At 36.6% G+C, this 23,388-nt stretch overlaps 1 protein-coding gene across 1 annotated transcript in view; it reads left to right on the forward strand.

Annotated features, from left to right (window-relative positions):
- The window catches only part of ARHGAP15 (Rho GTPase activating protein 15), a 563,492-nt gene that overhangs the window by 48,342 nt on the left and 491,762 nt on the right, over positions 1-23,388 (forward strand). Inside the window, exons 3-4 of the mRNA XM_063076301.1 lie at positions 11,197-11,258; positions 21,753-21,840. Coding sequence (XP_062932371.1) covers positions 11,197-11,258; positions 21,753-21,840 — 150 coding nt within the window. The remainder of the gene's footprint in view (positions 1-11,196; positions 11,259-21,752; positions 21,841-23,388) is intronic.

Here is a 23,388-nt window from a genome sequence, read left to right on the forward strand (position 1 = left end):
TTAATCTTTCCCAAGTAAAAGCTAAAAAGTGGCCAGTGGGTTACAGGCCCTACATTTCCCGGCTTCGTCTCTAATCACACCTCTCCCTCTCTTCTCATGGCTCCTTCTGCTCCAACCAAGCTGATATCCTCACTGCCTCTGCAGGACAATTCCACCAGCTTTTTCCACTATTAAAAATTAATTTATTTGATGCCCTCAAATTTGTTAAATCTCTTTTGTTCATTTGCTTTACATCTCTGCTTTAACATCACCTATTTATATAGGTCTTCCCTAATCTCCCTTAAATGAACAGACAGACAGACAAAAAACTCCACCATTTCCATCTTCGCTCCTCCTCTCTTACCCTAATTTAATTTTCTCTATAGACCTCACCACCATGTGGCATACTATATAATTTCTTTTTATTTGCTTGTCATGCCATTGGAATGTTAGTTCTGTGAGAGCAGGGACATTGTCTCCCATGTTCATTACTCTATTTTCATGACTGTAATGATTGCTGAAACATGGGAAGAACTCATTAAATATGTTGACCAAGTGAATGAATGAAAAGTTAATGGCTTTCATTTTTACTTCCAAGCTTATCATACACAGATTTATACTTGTATACTTTCTCTCCAGTATCTTATTCTGTATCTTCAAGCATTAAATAGTCATTTATTGTAAAACTTCTCAATATGATCGAAGTGAAATCTCCCAAGTTGAATCCATCATCAGCATCTTCCTAAGCTGATTTGCATTTCTATTGAGCCCATCTCTATTAGCAGCAAGTGTGTATCTAGGCTTAGGACACATTTTCTTTGGATCCTTATTTTCTCTGTGATTCACATAAGTCACCATTTTTTGAAGCGGTTTCTCCTCAGCAGTTGTGCTGTGCACATGCCTCTCCTTGTGCACACACCACCTCGCCCAGGCCTTCAAATGCTTCTGATCTCACCTCCTGCACTCCATGTACCCCTCCCACAGATCCTGTGCAGCCATTCCAGACCAACCTTCTGTAGACAATACCTTCATTATTTCATTTTCCTTGTCAAAACTTTCACAGCTTTCTATTTTCTATAGCATCAAGTCTATAGACTTCACTCATGGTCCCTGATTTACGTTATTTATCATCTACACCCAAATACATACCCTCAAGCCAGGAATAGTAACATGATTAAGACATGGCTCTAACCCTGAAGGCACTTGGATTTTCTGTAGCAATTACAGTCCCTTCATCCCAGCACATGTTCACACACTGTTTTGTGCTGTTCACTTTTATTTCATGGGTAATAGACTTTTTACAAATGCCTTGAAGTTAGAGGCCATGACTTGTATTTTCTTTCTTATATCACTTCCACTTGTATTACTTTTGGCACTAGTGTTTGTTCAGGAAAGATATGTTTGTCAGTTGACATACTAATAAGATATTAAAGGTTTATTGAAACAGCGTTGATTGCAGAACTGAATAAATACATGTCTGCTATTCATAGTGAAAGCAAATTTTTCAATATAAATAGATATAATAATATCTTGTTTTGAAAGTTAATAATGCAGTTCTCAATTTAGAGAGCGTTTTCTCTGGGAAACATTCCTCAAATTTGAATTAGGTAGCCCTTCTTTGATTCACCTCCCGATAGCAACTTGGTCTTGCCTCTATCCCAGCCCCATCACACGAAAATTGCTTCCTATTTCCTTTTCTGTCTCTCTTGATGAACTATAAGCTATTTGAAGGGAGGGCTATGCCTTGTTCACTGTTTTATTATTAGGACTTTGTATAAAGCCCGGCACACTGGAGTTGTCCAATGAATATGAAAATAAATGCTTTATTTGTTCTCTAATTCAAATTTTTACATACATTTGGATTACAAAGCAGGTAAAGCACAAACAAATAATTATAAGGAGTTGTATTTATAAAAAATGCACCACAAATGTTTGCCCCGAAGTATTTGATGAAACATAAACGTGGCAGAGAAAATGGAGGTAGGTGAATGACTATGCGTATGTACATGTATACATTTATATAAACAATGTATATATATATATATATAAACATACAGTATATGCAATTATATTTGAACAGTTCCTTAAGATGTCCCAATTTTTATGCATAAAATATATCTATAAATTATAAATTTTTAAAATTCACATTATGGCTATTATTCAAATTTAGTCAATAGCTATTACCTAATTTTTAATCATGTATGTGCTATGCATATACAGGGGTACTTCAAAAAGTTCATAGAAAAACAGAATTGAAAGATAATATGGATTTTTTTCATGAACTTCTGTAGTACCCTTGTATATCAAGCATGGACTAATATTAGAGAAACCATTAGAATATTCAGAAATAGTTTCTTTAATTTACTTTTCTAACATTGAGGTTATTTGTTAATTTACTGGTGTGTAGTAGGCTGTCTTGACTCTGCAGGCTTACCTCTAAATAAATGAAACTCATTTTGAATATCTCAAATTATGGATAGTATATTAATAGATAATAGATCTTCATGTTCAGTACTTTATTTTAGCTCTGATAACTTTCAAAATGTGGCATTAGGGAGCACTGCTAAACAAAAACAAAACAATAATTTTTAAAGCTCTTTAGCTTACAATCTCTCTAAATCTCTTTCTCTGTGTATGTGCATATTTCCCTGTTCTCTCTTTCTCTTTATCTGTCTCTCTCTCTCTCTCTCTCTCTCTCTCTCTCTCTCTCTCTCACACACACACACACACACACACACACACACACACACAGTCACTAGTTCCATAAACTTTTGGAACTACCAATTAATTTACTTCCTACTCCTGACCTTGGTTTCCCCAGATTCTCTCTCTGAGTACTTATTTATTGCTGTGTCTTGTGAACTCAGGTATCATTCAGCTTTTACCCATTAATCCCTATTTAAATTGAATTTCTTATTTAATGTTATCTTAAGGACAGAAATGCCATCTTTGTCCCAAACTCTTGTTTATGAATTATCCATTAAGATAAGCAATGCTAAAATAACCACTAATTCCCCCAAACAACAAATCTCATTTATTTTAAACTATCCATTACTGTTCACACCGAGACTTGAATTATTTTCTAGAACCTATGAAGTTTTCTTTACAACTGACTAATCTGACTTTATATTATTTTTACCTCGACTCACAGACTTTTTCCACGACTCTGGCATGTTCCACACTCTCATCTCTCCAAAACCCCTGATTCCCCATCATGCCTCAGTGTTGTTTCCAGAATCATCACAGGTTTTGACATCAGTTTCCCTTGGCAGTACCTAGAAGGATGAGCTACCATATATGAAATAGTGCACATTGAAACACCTCTGAAAATTAATAAAATCCTTTAAGTTATTGTTATTGTTCATTATTTTGCCATAAGAACTCTCAAGCTTATTTATTTCTTAAATGTTGTGCTATATAAATCTCATTTCCTTTATCTCTCATATTCAGAGAACTCTTATAAACACTTTCTAGGAGAGAACACTTTCTCATGAGAGATCTTGGCTTTAGGCATAACTTATCAAAGTATGCCATTAGGTCCACCCCCTTTGCAGGAAAATGATTCACTTTATAAAATGAAATCTGTCCTTGTGGATGCTCCAATAGATGCCAATATCTTTTGGGAGCCACACTTTATCTCTGAATGTTTCCTTTAGAAAGTAAATTGTGATCAACACGGTTAAATAGAAAAATAATGCATTTCTTTTGATTGGCAGCGTAATATCCCTTATTGGAGTCTAAAATCTTATGGTGGAAACTACCTTGTTCACTGACAGGTGATGTCATTTATGCCTTTATGCCACATGGCATGCAAATACATACGCTTTCAGTGGAAAGGACTGAAATTTCCTGAGAGTCAGTGTGGTCGTTAAAATGTGGCAACAATTTTAAACATGAAACCTCCGCTATACTAATGTGCATTTGTTTCCTGATCTTGTATATTCCATATTATAACTGTTCATGATACCTAATTATTTTCAGAGCACTTTCCCTTTTTCCCCTAAAGAAATATTTAAGAAAAATAACCGTGTGTATAACATGTTAAGTCTTTATCTTCTTCATTTTTATCAAAAGAATATAAGACATGGCTGTGGGTAACCCTGCAAGAGTCGAAAGCCTGTGGCAGGTTTTAGAGAATCATCTGCTACCTCCTGAGCTAGGAGGATTTTGAGAACAGAGCTCAGGAAGTTGCCATGGCTTGGGGGCAAAGCAGGCTTTTGCAGATAAACCTTAAGTCACAGATTGTACCTTTTGGAGCCGGATATCATTTTGTGGATTAATTAATACTTGTGAGGGCTTTGAGGATGAAAGACATTGTGAGAATGCAGTCATAAAATATTCTTATAAAATAAGAGAATATTTTCTTATTTCAAAACAAAGGACAGTCACTTTGGGGGAAAAATTCTATTGATTAGTCTGTGCTCTCCTTAAATTGCTAAATAATTCCAAAAGCTCTTTGGTCTTTTAAAATTCTACTTTGGTAAGACAAAATTAGTTTTTCTGAAATAGCATCTTTCTAGAACTTCAAGCTGCTAATAATAAGTTATATAATAATAAGTTATTTAACTGAATAATTCTAACAGAAACTATTTTCAAGTTTTCTTTGTTTCATGTGCCTTTCCTTTTTACAAGCAGGAGCATGTTTGGTAAATCAAATACTTGTTGAGGCCATCCCTATGCTAGACACTGTGCTAGCCTTGGGGCATACAATAATATGCTCGCTTGTCATGTCTTTTTCTTGAGGATCTTTCAGTCTAGGGATGAGCAGAAGTATTAAACAAGTAAAAGAAGGCATAATTCTGTAAATGCAAATTACAAAATATGCTATGACTGAAGAAAAACAAGTTTCAATGAGAGAGGGAGAAACTACCTGGGATTAAGTGGCCATAAAAGTGCTTTTTGCAAGGGGCATGTAAATTGAGATTTGCAGGACAGATAGAGTTTGCCAAGCAAAGAACTGGAAGAAAGAACGTTGCTCACAGAAGAAACAGCAAATGCAAGGGTCTGGAGGTCAGAGCAATGTTGTTACATTTGAAAAACTGCAAGAATGTTACACCGGCTAGAATATAGTGAACAAGGGAAATAAGTCAGGGGGTGTGAGGAGAGCGAGGCAGTGCTCGGGTCATGAAGAGCCTTGAGGTAATGGTAAGAAGTTCAGAAGCCATTAAAGACAAAAGCAAGTTACAATACTTCTCCCACCCTGGCCCACATTTGAAATTCATTTAACTTGAGAGTAGAGTAAAAGAACACACACCACCACCACAACAAAGGCTATTAACATTAAGCAATCCTTTCTTTCCTACTGCCTAGACTGAAATTGGGTTATAACACAACGATTGAATTATACTAATAAGTTGCCCAGACAGTAACCGGAAAGGCCATTCTCACTGAAGTCCAATGACAGGCAAAGAACAAGGAACATGTTTAAATCAAAGACACAAACAAATACATTTCAGGGAAGAAAATGAGAGAAATCAAGAGGTTGAGGGTTGGTGGGGGGTGAGGAGAGGTGAGATGCAGGAAAAGCCTCCAGACTCAAGAAAGTTCTTGGGATATAAACAGGTGCCCTCATCAGCCCGTTTCTCAATTAGAATCTGGATTTTTTTTGGTGGTGACCAAATGAAATACACTGTCTGCAACATGAAAGGCTCAGGAAAAAAGCTTGTGAGGTTTGTAAACATCAAATAGCAGCATTTGCAAGAGGACATTTTGATGAGTTAGGGGTAAATAAATCAGAGACATGCGGATAAAATTTCCCTTGAAATACACAGGGACTTAATATGATGGGGAAAAGCACTTGGCAAAATATAATCTGTGCTTTGCCAAACCCAACATTTGAAAAACAGTTCAGACATTCGGAGGAACCCCAAAGCCAGACGTATTCTCTCATTCCGAGTGAGAGAAAGTAAGCAAAGGAGAGAATCCATGGAAACACTCTCAGCAAATATACCAAAGGGTCGAAATAGGTTGCAATGAGCAAACCATGCCTAACTCTGAGACCTGAAATCAAGAGCTTCTTTGAGAATTCTAAGTTGCCCCTCTCCGGGCACTGCTCGTGTATGACACAGAATCCTTTTTCTTTGCTTTTCTTCTACTCTCCCTTTCATGCAATCATTGTACCCAACTCCAGAATTTTGGTTTACCACTTTTTAAAAGTATGCATACACAGTAAATGATCTATTTACATTAGGCAAAAACATCATATTTCATGTCTCTCAAAGCATATTTCATCCTTGAGTTACATGTAAGGGAGCTATAAAATTAAGCCTTAAAAAAAAACTATTAGTACTTTATATGATATACAGATAAGCCTTAGTTTTAAGGTGATTTTCCCCCCTGCTTTTATTTCTGTTCTTAATGGATTGCATCTACTGCAAGTCCATATACAAGGTCAGCAGATCAAATATAGCAGGAAAGGCAGGACCAGTAGAGAAGCAATTGGATACCGAGAAGGAAACATGAGCAATGAGTCCCAAAGAGGAAAAGGATACAACCTGGAGACAATGTCAAGAAAAGGTGAACAATGGAAAGTAGAAAGACAGAAATATCTATTTCTGTGGGTAGTGGAGAAGTGAAAAAGATATTTAAGAAGGAAAGAGAAGTATCATTTGGGGGTAAAATGATGTAACCCAATGTGTTCTCATTCTGTGCTTTTAAATAGAAATCATCAAACAAACAAGACTACCAGCAAAGTACTGTGACCTGTTAAAAGATCAGAGAAAGTACAGCAGCTGTCTCATTGTTAAATCGGAGAATAATTAAATGCTAAATCTGTTTGAAAATGATAGTGGCCTAGGGTTGTAGTTACAGAGAGACGATGCAAAGTTCTCTTACATGAAGGTCAGGCAGTCATACAGAAGGTTTCACAGGGTGGCACTACTTCAGCGGGATCTCCCAAGTTTAAGTCTGGTGCCTTTCTCAGGTTTGTGGATCCAGGAAAATCATATTTATCAATATTATGTGTGTTTACAGAGATGATGGTCCCTTGGGACCACATCACAGTATATAATGGGGAATATTCTGATGTTGGCTATTTAAATCACCCATTTTCTACATCAAAGGACCTAAGAAGCTGAATTAGCAGTCAGATGGTTGCCAGTGAACACAGAATCAGAGCAAAGGGCAAGAGAGCAATAACTTAAATACATCAGCTGAGCAAATATTATAAGGTATAAGGGTTTTATGGTTCTGGTGTTAAAAACCAAACCCTTCTCATCAGAAGGTGAACGTCTCCAGTTCAGCCCATTTCCATTTATTAACACATATTTTAACAGAACTCTTTGGTGCACTGGTGTTGAAGAAAACCTACTGTTTGTAATTGTATCTGAGAATGACATACATTGTAGCCTTCAAATAAGAAATTGCAGTGTCTGTGCATAGGGTTCCAGGCTGGTCTTTCTGCCATGATTGTTACCATTAATCAAAGGCTGACTTCTGCTCTCCTGTCTTGTCTGTCGCCTCCAACATAAGTTGATAAACAGGTGCTATCTGGGTATCCCACTGCCATTCATTCTTCTCATCTGTATCTCAGCACGGATGTGTCTGCTGAGCACTTCCTCGGTGCTGGCAGACCGGCTGGCATCCAATCTGGACAAATTGCTGATCTTTCCAGCCATTTAATGTTAAATAGTGCTTCTATGTGATATTGGACAAATAGCTCAAGAAGCCAGATTTAGTATCTAAAGATTGGTTGACATTTCTTAAGTATACATAGTTAAGGAAGTGCTACTGCTTTAAAGGACTTTTATGCCCTAGATTTTGGCATGTAGAATCCTAAACTTAGACCTAAAGCTATATGAAATTTTGTAAATTACCAGAGACAAGATCATCTGAGCCCTAGATGACCAACATGGTCAACTGTAATTTTATAGATGATTGTCCCTTCAAACCATGGAATTAACATAAAGTAGGAGTAATTAATTACAATGATTAATAAGATACCATATATAAATCCACATGCAAAATGCACAGTAATTTTCTGTTTTCCCTAATACTTCTTTCAGCTCACTAGGAGCTCCCCAGAATAACTGATTCCTGATGCTTGGCACATGGTGAAGTATTTCAAAGTATGACGATGAGGAGTAGAAACGTAATTATTTCTACCTTGTGGAAGCTTTGCTTGCCAGCATGGGACCTGAAACAATCAGTGCTTTCAGTACAGGAAGCCTAATAGAGGGGTTCTACTATAGACCAAGAGATGGCCTGAGTCTCTGAAATGGCTGGAGAGGAGTATAGTATCCAGTCCCCAAAACAGAGGAACAGAAGTATCTTGAATGTGAGCTCACAGAGGTTTAAGCATCAATAAGATTAAGATCGTCCTGTTAATCTTTTCAGTCCCACTGTAAGCAGAGAAGCTGGCATTTAGGGAAAGGGATTTTGCTAATTAAAAATTTTTTGAAATAATGAATTAGTGTACATCAAGTATGAAAGAGACAATGGAGAGAAATGAACACCTGATCCTAGAAATGTGCATACAGACATATATACATATGTAAAAGTATGTGTGGTAGTAGAAAGTATAGTAGGTAATAGCACATAGCAGAAGGGTATTAGCTTCCTCTAATGAACTGGAAGGCAGTTTGAACTTTGGAAGATGATGTAGAAGAGGGTAACTAACTTGCTCTTCCTCCTGGGACCTCTGTGTGGTCATTCCTGGAAACCCTATTGCATTGACCCAAGTTCACAGGAACTGGCTCAGCCATTGATGGTAATGATGTCACATTTTATAGAGTCCAAGTGTGAGAAATCCAGCCTTTGGCCTCAATCTCAGGTATCCTGGGAAAGGTCCAGCCGTGTTGGGGGAACATTATCTATGTGTTCAAGGAGAGAGAGTTTCATGGTATATATTTCAAGCCTGTTCACGTTGATTTCTCTCTTTGAGAGTGTGAGCTTTTCCTTTCACATTTTTCTTCTCCTTTTAGAGAAATAGTCATCAATAATACATCTCTGTGGGTACCAAATGTCCACCCAGGGATCTTTTAGTGAATTTCCTGATTATTCAGAAAGTTCACAGAAATATTCATAATTATCTTTTAATTTCATTTTCCCATAAACTTTTTGAAGTACCCTTATGTTTTTTGGGAAAAAAGGCAACATTCTTAGCTGAGAATACATGCATCAATTTTTATAATGGGTTGACATGTTTTGTAGCTTTTTCATAGATAAATTCAGGTTTTCGGTAACTTTTATTTCCATCAGAAGAAAGCTTAAGCAAAACAATAAATTTTGTCTATGGTTACACAACAAAATTTCTCAAGATACATTTCTAAAGAAAGAGACCTCCTCTGTAATGCTAATTACTACTGAAAACATCTGTCTTCCAAACATTTATAGAAACCAGTGATGCCCAGAGTTAAACATTGAACTTATTACATAGGATTTAAGGAGTAGACAAATAAAATTCCCTGGCACCAAGAAAAAGGGACAGTATACACAGCATAAAAGGTGGGAAATTCAGATAAATAGATGTATCTAAATCTAAAAAAAAAAAAAAAGCACCATTGAACACTATTGTTCTAAAAATTATCCAAGAAAGTTTCCTTTGACTCTTTTAGACTTGTGGAGGACATGCTGAAGTATAAGAATTTTCTAGAAACATAGATGTGTGAAAAATACTTTGCTACGATTGTCATAAATCATCATCATTATTATCTTCATCATTATTTATTCAGCTGAAAATGTAGTCATCAAATATACTTTGAAAGCTAAGTACTGTGCTATATATTAAGAATGTAACAATGAACAAGACAAAAAAGACCTCACCTGTATTAGAGTACATCCTGTAAATAGGCAGTTCTTCAGCTGCTGGGATTTTAGTGGTTTAGGACAACTCACTTACCCCCAAATATCTCTTTCTTTCACCTGTTGTACTGAAGATAATTTTTTTTGGCTTATCCAGTTTCCCGTAAATATTTAAATAAACACCTAAATATCCATTCATTCATTCATTTACTCATTTGTTCAAAGAATATTTTTGTTACGACTATTGGTGCCAGCAAGTACTCTAGCAGCTGGAAATCCAGGTGTGAAAGGTGCAGTCTGTTGCCTTTAATGGGCTCACAGCACAGGTGCAGGAACAAGCAAATATGCGGACAATTACAATATGATCTGACTAGTGCTATCATAGTGATAATGGCAGTATGATAGTGGAGATTCAGGACAGAGTTGTTTAAAAGAGATTGCAGAGGAATCATGGAAAGACCCTCTAATAAAAGACACAAATTGGATTTTATTTAGTATATTTAGGAGTTTGTGAGATAAAGACACAGTAGATCTGGAGTATTACAGACGGGGAAAGCATATAGGGTAGCATTGAAGAACTGTGGTCCTCTCGTATTAGGCAGGTGACTTCTTAAAGCTTTTGGCAAGTATTGGGGGGAAAAAGTATTGGCAATTTAGTAAAAGTGAAAAGATGGGACACAAGCTAAAGACTTAGGATGGGACAAAAGGGGCAGACTGAGAAGTGTCAAAATAGGGCACTAAGAAATTAAAACATCTACTTTGTACTTTGCTAAGAGTCAACACATCACAATTTGAATTGTACATTTATTTTGCCTGGAACTCCACAAACACTTCTGTGGAGTTATAAAGTACTGGCTGAATCTCCCAAAAGAAACTTGTAGCTGCATTAGCAATGAAAACTAATACAAGTTCATACAAATAGTAAAGGTAAGCAATCCCACATCATAGAAGAAGACAGTGAGATAGTGTTACTACAGTGTCTCTTGGTAACTGACCAAAATTCATAAAATGTTGCTGTTTAAATGTCCTTCCATGATTCAACCTGGTCAGTTACCTGCTTCCATTGAGTTTTTCCTTTTCCCTGGCCTCAGCTGGTACACAGGGAAGTTGAAAAGGAAGAACTTTTCCAAAGACGATCAGTAAAATAAAGGAAGCCATTGCATTTGTCTTTGTTTTACGATTTTAAGTAGATTTTTCAAGCAAGTGACTTCGATACTTGGAAAGAAAAGTGAATAGAGGTGTAACACTATCTAACAAATCATTCACATTCCTCTTCCTAATCTTTCTTTTGGATATTTAACAGCTTGTAATGACTATGAGTTTGCAGGCACTTCCCATAAGCTATCCATGCATTATTAACAAAGTTCTATGACTGGAAACTTCCATCACTGCAGTGACTCTTGAAAGCATAGGTTCGTTCAATCTAACAATGCATAGGATTTTGTCATGGTTCTAACACATGCATTCTTCTTGCAGATGGTTGAAAAAGAAGGTTATCTTCAAAAAGCTAAAATTGCAGATGGAGGAAAGAAACTAAGGTAATAAAAGTTCTTTAACTCGCTTTCATGTCACTATGCTGGTTCCCTGTATCCTCAACTGTGTCACTGCTATTGTTAGGAAAGCAAGGACTATGATACCAGAGTAGAACAGTCCCCTCTGCTAGCACTGTGATCAACATTATTTTTCATACAATTATAGTTTTCAAAGAAAGATACTGCACTCTACATTGCTGCACAGAATATATAAATAAAGTGCTTCTTGTCCTCCTGAGACCTGAAATCTTAAGAAGATGAAAAGAAATAAGGTAATGGATCGTGATTTCTGGGATTAATGGATTAGGAAATGAACAAAATCTTCCTATGATATGTTAGGAGATTAATTTTTGAAGGATAGAGGATTTGAACTACATTTGTGGCTGAAGATAGAAATCATTTGAGAATATAAAAGAAAAATAAGATCATAAACACAGGGTAGGTGAGGGAAATTTGGAAAGGGAATAAGAAGTCCCCAGGTAACAACAAAAACCTTGAAGAAAGAAAAGAAAGGTTGACAGGAGGATTGAGAAGGATACTAGTTATGTTGCATTTGTGGGATATTTAGAAATAATCATCTCCATGTTAGAATTTTTGCTGTTTCTTATATCAGTCGCATTACACACTTCTGTTTGTGGTAGGCGATATATAAGCTACAGAGGTATGTAGAAAATACTCAAATTGGGAGACAAAGCATTTACTCATGAGTTTATTGCTCACAGTTAAAACCATACAGGATAAATGTACTAATTAGCTACACGATGGGACACCTGTTAATTGTATAATACAATTCATTACGAGACTGACACTCTGGCCATCCCTAGAGAATAAAGTATGCTTTTGTGGGATGGCTATAATGGATTATGTATATATTTATTTAAAAGAAGTAAAAGTAGAGAAGAATCATCCATAATTTTACTAAAAATAGCTATTTGAATTTTACATAAAAATCTCTATTTGCTGCTCATATTGTGTCTCATTCTGGGAGAGTGAACAGGGCCTTGAATCTTCTCCTAGACTATACCTCTGCAGTGGCTCCACAGTCACCCTGCCTTGAAGAACGGTCCAGGAGAATCTCCCAGCAGACAAGTTCAGATGCAAGGCTGCTTTAAGAGACTGGGCTAGTCCCTGCCCCAGTGGAGAGCCTGACTTGGTGAGACAGGTTCTGAAAAGGCCACAGGAGGGTCTTTGACTTTGACTGAGTCAGCTTGAGTGGCCTCCTTTGCCCTAGACCTAATCCCAACCTTATCAACTCAGGAAGTAGTGTGGAGGGTACAGCAATGCCTCTCACCAAGATAAGACCCTTTCTTACCTCACCAGCCATGTGGGTAAAGAGTTTCCAAGGATCTATCTAACTTAGCCACTTCCGCCCTCCACTGGGGCCTGGTAGGAGAGAGAAGGTGACAGCATCACTCAGTCTTACTCTCTTGCTTCATGCAAGGAAGGGGAGGAGATCCTAAAAGAAGGAATTCCAAGGAAAGAAGGAGACCTCCCACCATGGTGGTTTTGTAAAGTATCCTTGCCCATGATCCATTCATAAGCCAACTGTGTGACACTTTGTCCTAGAAGGTAGTGTCAAGGGGAAGCAGAGGGGCAGAACAGGGCCCTCCCTCTAGCCAACTCACATGAACACATCTTTAGGTAGTTTCAGTCAGTGTATACCATCATGTATTTATTTTATTTGCTGTTACTTTAATCAGTTTGTGTACAGTTTTTGTTATAGTCTAAATTCATATAAACATTAGTTTGTATTGTTTTATTCTTATTTCAATCAGTTTGCATACCACTATGCATTCTTTTGGTCTCTTTCATTTAAAGCCCCACAAATTTTAGCTTACATTTTTTTACCCCAGGTGCATGGAATTGAGTTGATTATACCCTTCAATTTGTGGCCTTGTGTTATCACCATTCTGGGCAAAGACCCGTAGCTGATTTTACTTTATTCTCAGTCTTCAATCCTCAGTTCAATCCCCTGTAGACATCCACTCTAATGTATTTAATGTGCATTCATCAAATCCCCTCTTTATAAATGCATTTGGCTGTATGTGTGGAATTTAAAAAATAGTGTGTAGTTGTGTCTATGTGAATGTGTTCTGGATTGCACAAGCATTTTTGTGTTATAAATCTCATGTTTTTTGCTAGTTTAATTCAATGTTAGTGCTTGCACATCTATCTACGGTACTATATTTAAAACTTGTTTATTTCTTCTAATTGCTGCCCCTTTTATCATTGTGTATGTATACCAGATTTTACTTACCCAGTCTCCCAGCTGTGGACACCAAAGTGGTTTCTAACTCCTTCCCTCCCAGACAACATTGCAATAAATCAGACATATATGTCTCTTTTGAACCTGTTAGGAATTCTCTCAGGGGAATACTCCCAGGAGAACAGGATTGCTTGGTGATAAGTCACACACATTTACGAATCCACTGAGTGCCAGACTTTCTCCTGAATGAGTGTACCAGTTCACACCAGTTCACTGTGCAATACACAAGGGATCCCATTTCCCATAATCTTTTCAGCACACATTACACAATTCTCTCAATTTTGCCAAATTGATGGTGTAGAATATGACCTCAATGTTGTTTTTATTTGTATTCTGCTGATTGGTATTGCAGTTGAGCATCACCTTATCTATTCCAAGTCATTTAGATTCTGCAATCTGAGGATTGCTATTCATAAACTTTGACTATTTTCTATTGCGTTTCTCACTTTTTTGAGGGGGTACGTGGATAATTTGAGGTAACTGCCAATATATTCTAGATAGTAATACTGTGTCAATTTTAGATGTTGTGAATGTCTCCTCCAAGTTTGTGGGGTTTGTTTTTTGTTTTTATTATAAATACTTTACAAATTGAACATTGATTTTATATAATCACCACATTTAATAACGTATGATATCTCACTTTGTTGATCAGTTACGTTATATACCAAATCATTACTACCCTTTGTTTTTATTTGATTTTTGAGTCCAGTTTTATACTAAAAGAGTTATAATTTCAGTAAATCTCCTACTGCTTGTCAATATTTTCTAAAGATAAATGCTAAACCTGGATGACTTGATCAAATTACATGACCGTCTTAAATCAATTTTATTATGTTCCTTGCTCAAGGAGTGTATATACTTTTATCACAAACAACAAAAATGGCCAGTTAGGTCATAACCTTGAAAAATTATGTAGTTTTTAATCCCATTGATAATTTAGTTACTAATAAATAATATATCAAAGTTGCTATACTTTGTATTTCTTATGTAAAATTTCTTATGACAGCCTTTTTCCCATTTAGCAAGGATTTTTATGTCTTTTTATAAATTTTAATGAGTTAATAAGCAGTATTAATTGATGCTTATTTGTCAAGCACTTGGTTAAATGCTTTACTATTAATACTTCAATAATACTACAATATAGGTGGCATTATTACTTCCTAGTGAACAAATGGAAAAACTTGGTCATTCAATATGAATCTCTCTTTTCTCCCCAGTCTTATGTATGTCAAATTAGTATCACAGAATTTATCCCTATCCTCTGTTTGAAATATGTTTGTTTTTTCTCTGTTGCTTTAAATGTTTGAGGCCAACGAGCAAAAAGTATACTTTTTTTTCACACCATCAATAATACCAAGGGCTTAAGTTGTCACTTAATAAATATTATTTTGTTAATTTCTGTAAAGTTTTCTATGCATAAATCCATCCTGGGTCATCCACACCTTGTATTGTTTCCTTATTTTCATTCATCTTCCTCCTCCTTTTCCTTTTTATTTGTCTTTGTTTTTCTTTCATATCTTTTCTCTTTCTCTCTATGAAAAGTTTGACCTCTCTGAATATGAACAGGAGACAGTGAAAGGAAAGAGAAGTCATTGGCTATATCTTATATTCATAAAAAGCCCTAAATTTAGCCTTATTTTGAAATGAGGTTATACACATTTCCCCAGTGATACACTACAGGCTTGGAAACAGAATACATTCAACATTCAACTTTAATTTTTAATTGTGAACACTGAAAATATGCCTGAACTTTTCTGATGAAGCTGAAAAATTTCTTCATTTAGGGAATTTCATTCCCAAAACTGTAAGTACCCTGGGCCTGTCTGAAGCTTTTTAAGGTTCTAGTAGAAAGTTATTTTCAATGCTTAAATTTCTGAAGGCACCTGACAGCACGTTTGTATTATTTCAAAACCCTCTGCACCCACACCTCCTCCTTTGTTTGTTTCTACATCTTATTACATGTAGATTCTCACTCTGCTCTCCTCTTCAGAAGGGCCTGGAAGGAAATATGGAGGTGTGAAAATATGGACAGAAGATGGGTATAAAGAGAAATGCAGAAAAGGTCACCCAGTGGTTATATCTAGTAGTGCCTGCTTTCATCCAATGGCCCGTAGCTATTAGATGTTTGCTTGTTTTAATAGTTGTTAGAATGGACTTCCTTTAGAATGTGATACTAAGATGCCCTCCGAATGTGAACTTATTTTCTCCTTAGTACTTTCTGCTCAGGATCACAGTAAATTCTTCCAGGCTGAATCTTTCTCTATTTTCTTGCAACATTGACAGAGATGTGTATTTTTATACCTCAGTGTCTTCCTTCACCCACCTTTTAGCAGTGGTAAATTACAAGGAGCTTAGAACATGGGAGAGAAGAAATAAGTTCCCAGACTTAGCAGTTTTGAAAACGAGTCTGAACATTTAACAGTGTCTGAATGATTTTGAGGTAAATCAGTCAGGGACACTAGAGTCACTTTCGCTCCCCTCGTTCGTGCGGAATCAAGTCAAATCCAGTGTGACCAGAGGTCAGATAACAAAGGCAGGTGGCCCAAAGAAGAGAGTCTAAAATTTATGAAATAATCTTACTAATAATTTCCTCTGATATTTTGGTTTATCACTGTGTCATTACCTAAATAAAGGAAACATGGGAGAGGTGAGTGTAGGCTATAAAGCTTTGATGTTTAGAGTAAAAGGATGTGCTCAAGTTCATTCTAGCGCTCAAGCTAACAGATTTCTCTAATGGTAATGAATATTTCAAATGCCATTTTCCAGCAAACGGTCTCCAGATCCTGTCACAATCAAAGCTGCCATTATTATGTGCTGCCACCTGGTGTCCATTTTGCAGAATGCCAGGCTGATGCCCATGCTCAGACTTTTTTGTTTGGGTTTTTGTTTTGTTTTATTGTATTTTCCAACTTCACAACTTAAGATATGTTTCAGGAAAGTTCTATGAAGTGTTTCACTTGGATAAAATGTCCCACCAATTGTATAAATTGTGCATAATTGCCCTTATATGAATTTATTCTCCCTCCTTTCTGATTGTAATTAATACTCACCCCCTCCTTGGATGTGATTGGTTTTGTGTGTAATGACAAAGTAAATAAATACCTGCATTTCTTGTCCTAGGATCTGTTTCCTGCACTGAATACCTAACACTAGGCTCTCACGTGACTGTTCCCTGTAAATCTGTGTGGAGACTGGGGACTGCCTTACTTATTCCTGGGACCTCTGACTTAATAAAGTTGGATATTTCCTGAGCTATGTGTCTTACTTAACACTTACGTCTATCCAGTGGCTTAGTTTTTATTCCTCTGTGTGGAAAACTTGAAATCAATGCTCTCAAAGTTATGATGAAAGGCAGAAGCACAAATCGGTTCTTATTGGTGGATGGATCTACCTGCTGACCATCCAGGCAGGGACTGAAGGCAGGGACCAAAGGGCTCGCAGTTCAGCCCTGCAGAACATCCCAGGTCAGGCTAAGATGTGGCTTTGCTGCAAGGAGGGGGAGGTTCCAGACCTTCTGTGACAACAGTTCTGCATCTCCCCATCTTAACTCCTGCTATGTGGTTCTGCACAGACATGCTCAATATGACTGAAGGGAGAGCTACATGCCACCTGATCTAGGGACAGTTGGTTCACTGGAATGAGCATGGGCTTCAAGGCACAGAAGACTTGGCCTGAGTCCCATCTTTAGGGACTCTGTCCTTTGTAGGAGGCAGCCTGGCCCAACTTCACTTTTCTCAACTGTAACATTGGAGGATTTATTTGTTTCCATGTTTTTTTGTCTGTCTTTCTATAGTTAAAGGTAAAATCTTTGAGGTCTCTTTTATTTTCCTTTGTATAGTCAGCCCTCAGAATTGTGTTTGGCATGTGGTAAATGTTCAACAGATACTTGTGACCAGCTTACTGATTAAATGACGTGATGCATATAAAATACCAGGTGGCATACCCATACAAAGTGGGGACCAATATGACAGGATAGCTCATATTATTGATACGTATCTGAGAAGTGAGAAAGACCCCTGGAGGTAGGTCAGGTATCAGCCACTAGAATTATAAATTAGAAAAAACAATTCTAAAGCAGAAGTGTTAGAGAGTTAAGAGAAAAAAAGTTGCTAGGAAGGCCATATCGAGATGCTAGGGAACTAAGGAACAGAGAAGGGAAATGAATGGATGAGGCAGGAGCTTTAGGCAGGAAATTTTGTAGTCCTCCCTGATGAGCAACAGCAAACAGAGCAGGAAAACCGTAGAGGCGTGACGCACCTGGAATTTGAAAGCCCTCACTCCTTTACTCAAAAACTTTTAAGAAGCACTGACTAAATGTCAGATACTGTGCCCACTACAGGAACAGCTCGCAGAGGATAGGGATTGTATCCATCTCTTTGGGGGAGTTAGGAGAATAGAGGGACTTTTATTGTGAAAACCTCTTCATCCTAGAAAGGTCTCTTTTAAAAGTTTCATCAGAAACTGCTGGATTCACCTGTCCTGGTTGAGCCCTCTAAGCTTGTAGGAGTTACCCACTTCCTGAGGTGTCACCCCATGTATTGAACAACAGTCACCTGTAATGATTTGGTTGCCTCTGGAAATCTTAAAGGTTCATGTGAAGGCTAAACCTTGACAATTGACTCTTTTCACACTCTCTCCAGAGCTGACAATGTCTTATAAGAGGCTCACTGTATTAGAGCAACTGGGTGAGAAAGCTAGTCCACTGATATCCTGGGAACTGCGGGCACCACAGTGGGTTGAACACATCAGAAAGGGGAATGTACAGAAAGGGGACAGATATTATAAAGGCAATGGTCAAGTTTTAGAGTACTTTGTTCAGAGAGGAAGGTTCAGACCTAACTCACATGATAGAAGTCGTAACCATCCGGTGAAGTCTCACCTACTCCTACGATAGAGACCTTTGACTCATTTTCTGGTTTTCCCTTCCCTACGGAGTGCAGATAAGTCTGCCAATCATAGACCAGAATAATCCCTAGTCTGAAAGAGACAGAGGTGCCACCACAGTTAGGAGCTCTGGTTTCCGATGAGGAGCTGAACGGCGCATCATCTTCTTCCTTTGAATCAGCTCAGCCTCTGGAAGGGAGCTTGGGTGTGGCAGGTCTTTGCCCAGTCTTTCTAATAAGGATCAGGCCAAATACTTAATAAGAGAACCCAGCGGGCTGATATGTTGTGACAGGTTATGAACACTAGCTTTTATAATTTGATGATTTCAACCAAAACAAAGTTGAAATCTAATTTTGATGGTGTCGGTAACCAAGGTAGTACTGCTTAATCCTTAAAAAAAAAAAAAAAAAAAAAAAGACAGCCTAAAGTAATGAAAAGATTATAGGCTTTGGAGACAGAGAAACTGGGTTTGACTTTAAACCTAAGTGTATCGCTTTAGCTAAGTTACCTAAGCTCTCTGAGCCTCACTTTCGGCATTAGTAAATGGAGACATTAGTACTTTCATAATTTTTTTTTGTATGAAGCTAAACCTGTGCAACACAATCAGACTTATACTAGGTACTCAAAATAACTTATGCTAATTATTATTTTAAAAGAAATCATGGGAAAAAATTGAAATGAAAGAAGGGCATCTAAAAAGTTGTCAAATTTTATTGAACAATTTTATTCTTATTGAAGAATTTTATTCTTCATTTTTAAATGAAATTCTTTTTAAGCAATAGAATTCAACCCTTGGGAAAACTTTTGTTCTTAAACAATGAAGACAGTGTTTGTAGTTTATAAATTCAAAACGAAGTAGCACTGTATGCAAAGTGTCAGAGCAGTTCCCACTAGGAGGTTTCCAAGCCTGCAGTTCTCATCCTGTTCACTGGTTCCTGTGATTTACCTAACAGGGACACCGTTCACAGCAGTTCAAAGTCCTGATAGAGAACAATGATATAATTGAATTTCATGCAACTTCAGTTCTAACCAGATTCGGTTCCAAGTTTAAGGAAGGGGAGAGTTTTGCCAGCAAGTTCTATAAACTATCACCATCTGAAACAGATTCAAATCACAACCATTTATCCAGGACTTACTATAGATAGGAAGCAAATAAGATGTCCTTGCCAGAAGATGGAAAACACAGTGGGAAATATAACAGGCAGGTTAAATAAGAATTTGTCACGTGTGCGGGTGTTCCACACTCCCTGAACTCATATGGTCAAAATAAGGGTGGTGATAAAAGATGCCCAGTCTAGACCAGCAGTCGTTCTCTTTTCCTTGTCTGGGCCGTCTAATATTATGACCTGTGTAAAGACAAGGCTATGGCTACTTCCATTCTCTTTGCTGTTTCTGGTACCTAAAAGGAGATATGAGCACTAAAGCAGAGGAAAGCAGCTATGTGGTTTTCTTTCTGGCTTTTTATTTTTTCATCTTTTCATCATTTGATTGAAAAATTGACTCTTCATTTGAAGACAAGAAGGTCCAAGGGCATATCGTTCATATTAGTATGTTGGAAAATACACATTGTGTTTCTTGTGTCTGTTTATCCTGTTCTTTATTAACACCATGGTGTATCATTAAGAAAGCTTCAGGCATGTAAGAGCAACCTAATTCTTTTTGTAAATATTAACCTTACTGAATCAAAGCTCTGCTTTCAATCAATCCCCTAGATTCTAAGAGGCACGTGGAAATAAATTACACAAAGATCTTGATAATCATATTTAACATATTTTTGTATGGTTTTCTATTGACCTGAAAGAAGTCTTTTTGTAAATTTTTTTTATCACTTTTATAAACTGAATTCAACTATTTTGAAATGAACGTTAAACCAAAGTAAACTGCAGCAATATGATATCATGGGTAGAAATGTATGTCTATTAATTTCCTTAATGTTTTTACCATCTATGTAAAAGTACCCTTTATGACACAACACACACATATTCTCACTACAGAAGTAATACATGCTCAATACAGAAAATTTGGTATATTCCAGGAAATATAAAAGAAAATCAAAAGCTGTGATTTCACCACCTGATTTAGCTACTTTTATATCCAGACTTTTTTGCTAGGCCAAAGTTCAATCATTTACTCAATAAATATATATTTAGTGCTTATTCTGTCCAAGGTACTGTAGTAGGCACTGGGGATACCTCTGTAAAGATAAAATTATTTCTATCATTCTGGGGCTTGTTTTTTAATTGGGAAGACAGAGGTGAAATTTACAAAAATTATTTCTTAATTTATCATAAGTGATATGTGAGGAAGTATGAAAAGCACATTTGAGGAAACATTTGAAATTCTGATGAATGGAATTAATAATCAGAACGGGTTGGGTGGGTGAAGACGGTCCTAGGTAAATAGCAAAACATGTTGCTATGAACTACATATTGTATTATGGTCTGCATTAAAATCTTCTCATATCAGTATTCTTCTATAGCATAGTGTTCATTGTTCCATTATATGAATCTGTTATATGCAATTTGCTTAACCAATCTCTTAGTTTTTCCATATTTTAGGTGCAGAATTAACAAATAATGGTGCACTTTATTCTTGTACACACACCTTAGCAACTTGTGGGACTATTTCTTTAGGATAAATTTAAATTCATATGAATAAATATGTTTTGTTAAAAGATATACTGAACCTTTTTAAAGATTAAATATATTTATTTATTTATTGTCAAATTGCACTCCAGAAAGGATGTATCAGTTTATACTCTTAACTATAGTGTATGAGAGAATCCATTTCCTGCATCCTTATTAATCCCAGATAGTATCATTTTTTTAATCCTTGAAAAATTGTTGGGCAAAGAGTGAAAAAGCATATCACTGTTTTTATTTGCATTTCTTTGATTTTTGGTGAGATTCAACACTACAAAAATATTTTGAATTAAGCAATGACACATGAGCTGGTTAGTTTTTCAAATGCTGAAATATACTAAACAATGAAGAGAAGAAACAATGCAGAAAGGGGTTCTGATTCCTATTTTTACTTTGCTGTTACTGGCTTGCTGTAGAAACTTAAACATTTCATGGGAGAGAGCCTAGGGATAAACAAAAACTGGAGTTTTAGTAGTTGAAAAAGATTGAAAATTGAGAAACTTTTACTATAAATGTCATGCTTTTTAAATTTTCAGAATGTATCATTACCCAAATTCCATACCACCTATAGGTTTTAACAAAGCGAAGAGTTTTAGGAAGACTAGATAAAAATAAAGACAGTCCCTACTCATTCCATATCCTCACACTGTATCTATAAATAATTTCTTCAACTGATAATGCTTTTTTTTCCCTTTTTTTCCCCCTAAGGAAAAACTGGTCTACCTCCTGGATTGTTCTTTCTAGTCAAAAAATTGAATTTTACAAAGAATCCAAGCAACGGGCTCTGTCCAGTATGGTAGGTAGTTCTCTGTTTCTACTCTTATTATCCTTTCAAAATACTGTTGAATTAAAAGTTGGTTTCATCAGAAATCACACTAAAGCCTCCAATCTACCAGCATCTGAAAGTGGATGGAGGAAATGACTCAATAAACTTTTAATCAGATGAAGGGAAAATAGAACTTAGTGTCTGTTTTATTAAGTGGTGCATTTGGAGAATAATCACAAAATGAGATGAATGGTGAGCAGCTATCTAGTAATGTGAAGGTAACACTTTAAATTAAGGTGCCATTTATAAATACTTTATTCTTATTTATGAAATGATCACTAAATGCAGCTACTTGCTCAAATAATGTATTATAAAGTATGTTATAAAATGCATTAGTAATAAATGCTTAACGGATGAGACTATGGGAAGCTGTTTTAAAGAATATTATAAGACGTAAATCCTATTAAACCATGTATGTGCATCTTTAATACATGAATTTAAGTTGTTATCTAGCATGCTATAAAGTGCTTCACACATTAATAAATAATAATAAACTGTTTATAAATGGCATCTTAATATAGGGTGTTACCAATGAGGAAACACTCCAAGTTAACAAAGTGATTTTTTATCTTAGTCTAACTGTGACATTCACTATATCCAGCTAACCTTTCTGAATATTTCTATGAATCCATCTAATGGAGCTAATACAATTTCTGTATCCTGTAGTTATTACAAAGTGAAATTTGTGGGGTTATATCATTGTACCCGAAGGAGGGCCTCACATATGCCTACAGAGCTTTGACAGTGATAGTAAGTAGGAGCAATTCAGAGCTAGTTACTGGAGCAATTCAAGCTCAAAACCTTGCTGCCCAAACACAAGAGCTGCCACAAGATGTAGGAGACAGTGGGCAGGCAACATATCTGACAGCCTCCTGATTAGGAAGGACTCCAGGCAGGAACCAACCTGCCACAGCCCATTGGCCTGATGGGCGACAGGGAAAGGGGTCGCCTGGCAGGAGTTAACCACAATGAACTAATTTATATTTGGCAGGTATTAAAACGATGGAAAGTTCTTTGCTCTCCATCCACTAGTCGTGTTTGCTATGTAATCCTCTTTAAATAGAAAATAGAAAATCATTTGCTAGGAGATGTTTTTTAAAGGAGGAGATTTTAGTAAGAACAAAAGGTAGCATTTGGCTTGATCCTGATAATTGCAATACCCTTTATCCCCAAGTGGCTTGCTGATTTTGGAGTCTCAGTGCAATCCAATCTGTAAACTAATTATGAATAAATTAAAAATATATCTCAGTCCGTTGTATTTTTAATTTAAACTGCCTGAGAAATTTGCTTTAGGATTTTGCTTTGTTTTTATTTTTTGGCTACAGTAACGTTGAGATAATCTTTTTAAGAAAAATAAAGTACCCCTAAGGGCCAGGCACAAAACAACCCTCATCCACTTGTAGGTCCTCTGTCTTCCCTTTGAATGAGTTCTAAGGGGGAAGTCAGGAAGGGAGGCAAGTCCCTTGCCTTGCTGAATTTAGCTGCTGAGGAGATGATCTTCATCTTGCTGAGTGAGAA

Source organism: Cynocephalus volans, chromosome 1, assembly GCF_027409185.1.
Source record: "Cynocephalus volans isolate mCynVol1 chromosome 1, mCynVol1.pri, whole genome shotgun sequence".
Classification (NCBI taxonomy): domain Eukaryota; kingdom Metazoa; phylum Chordata; class Mammalia; order Dermoptera; family Cynocephalidae; genus Cynocephalus; species Cynocephalus volans.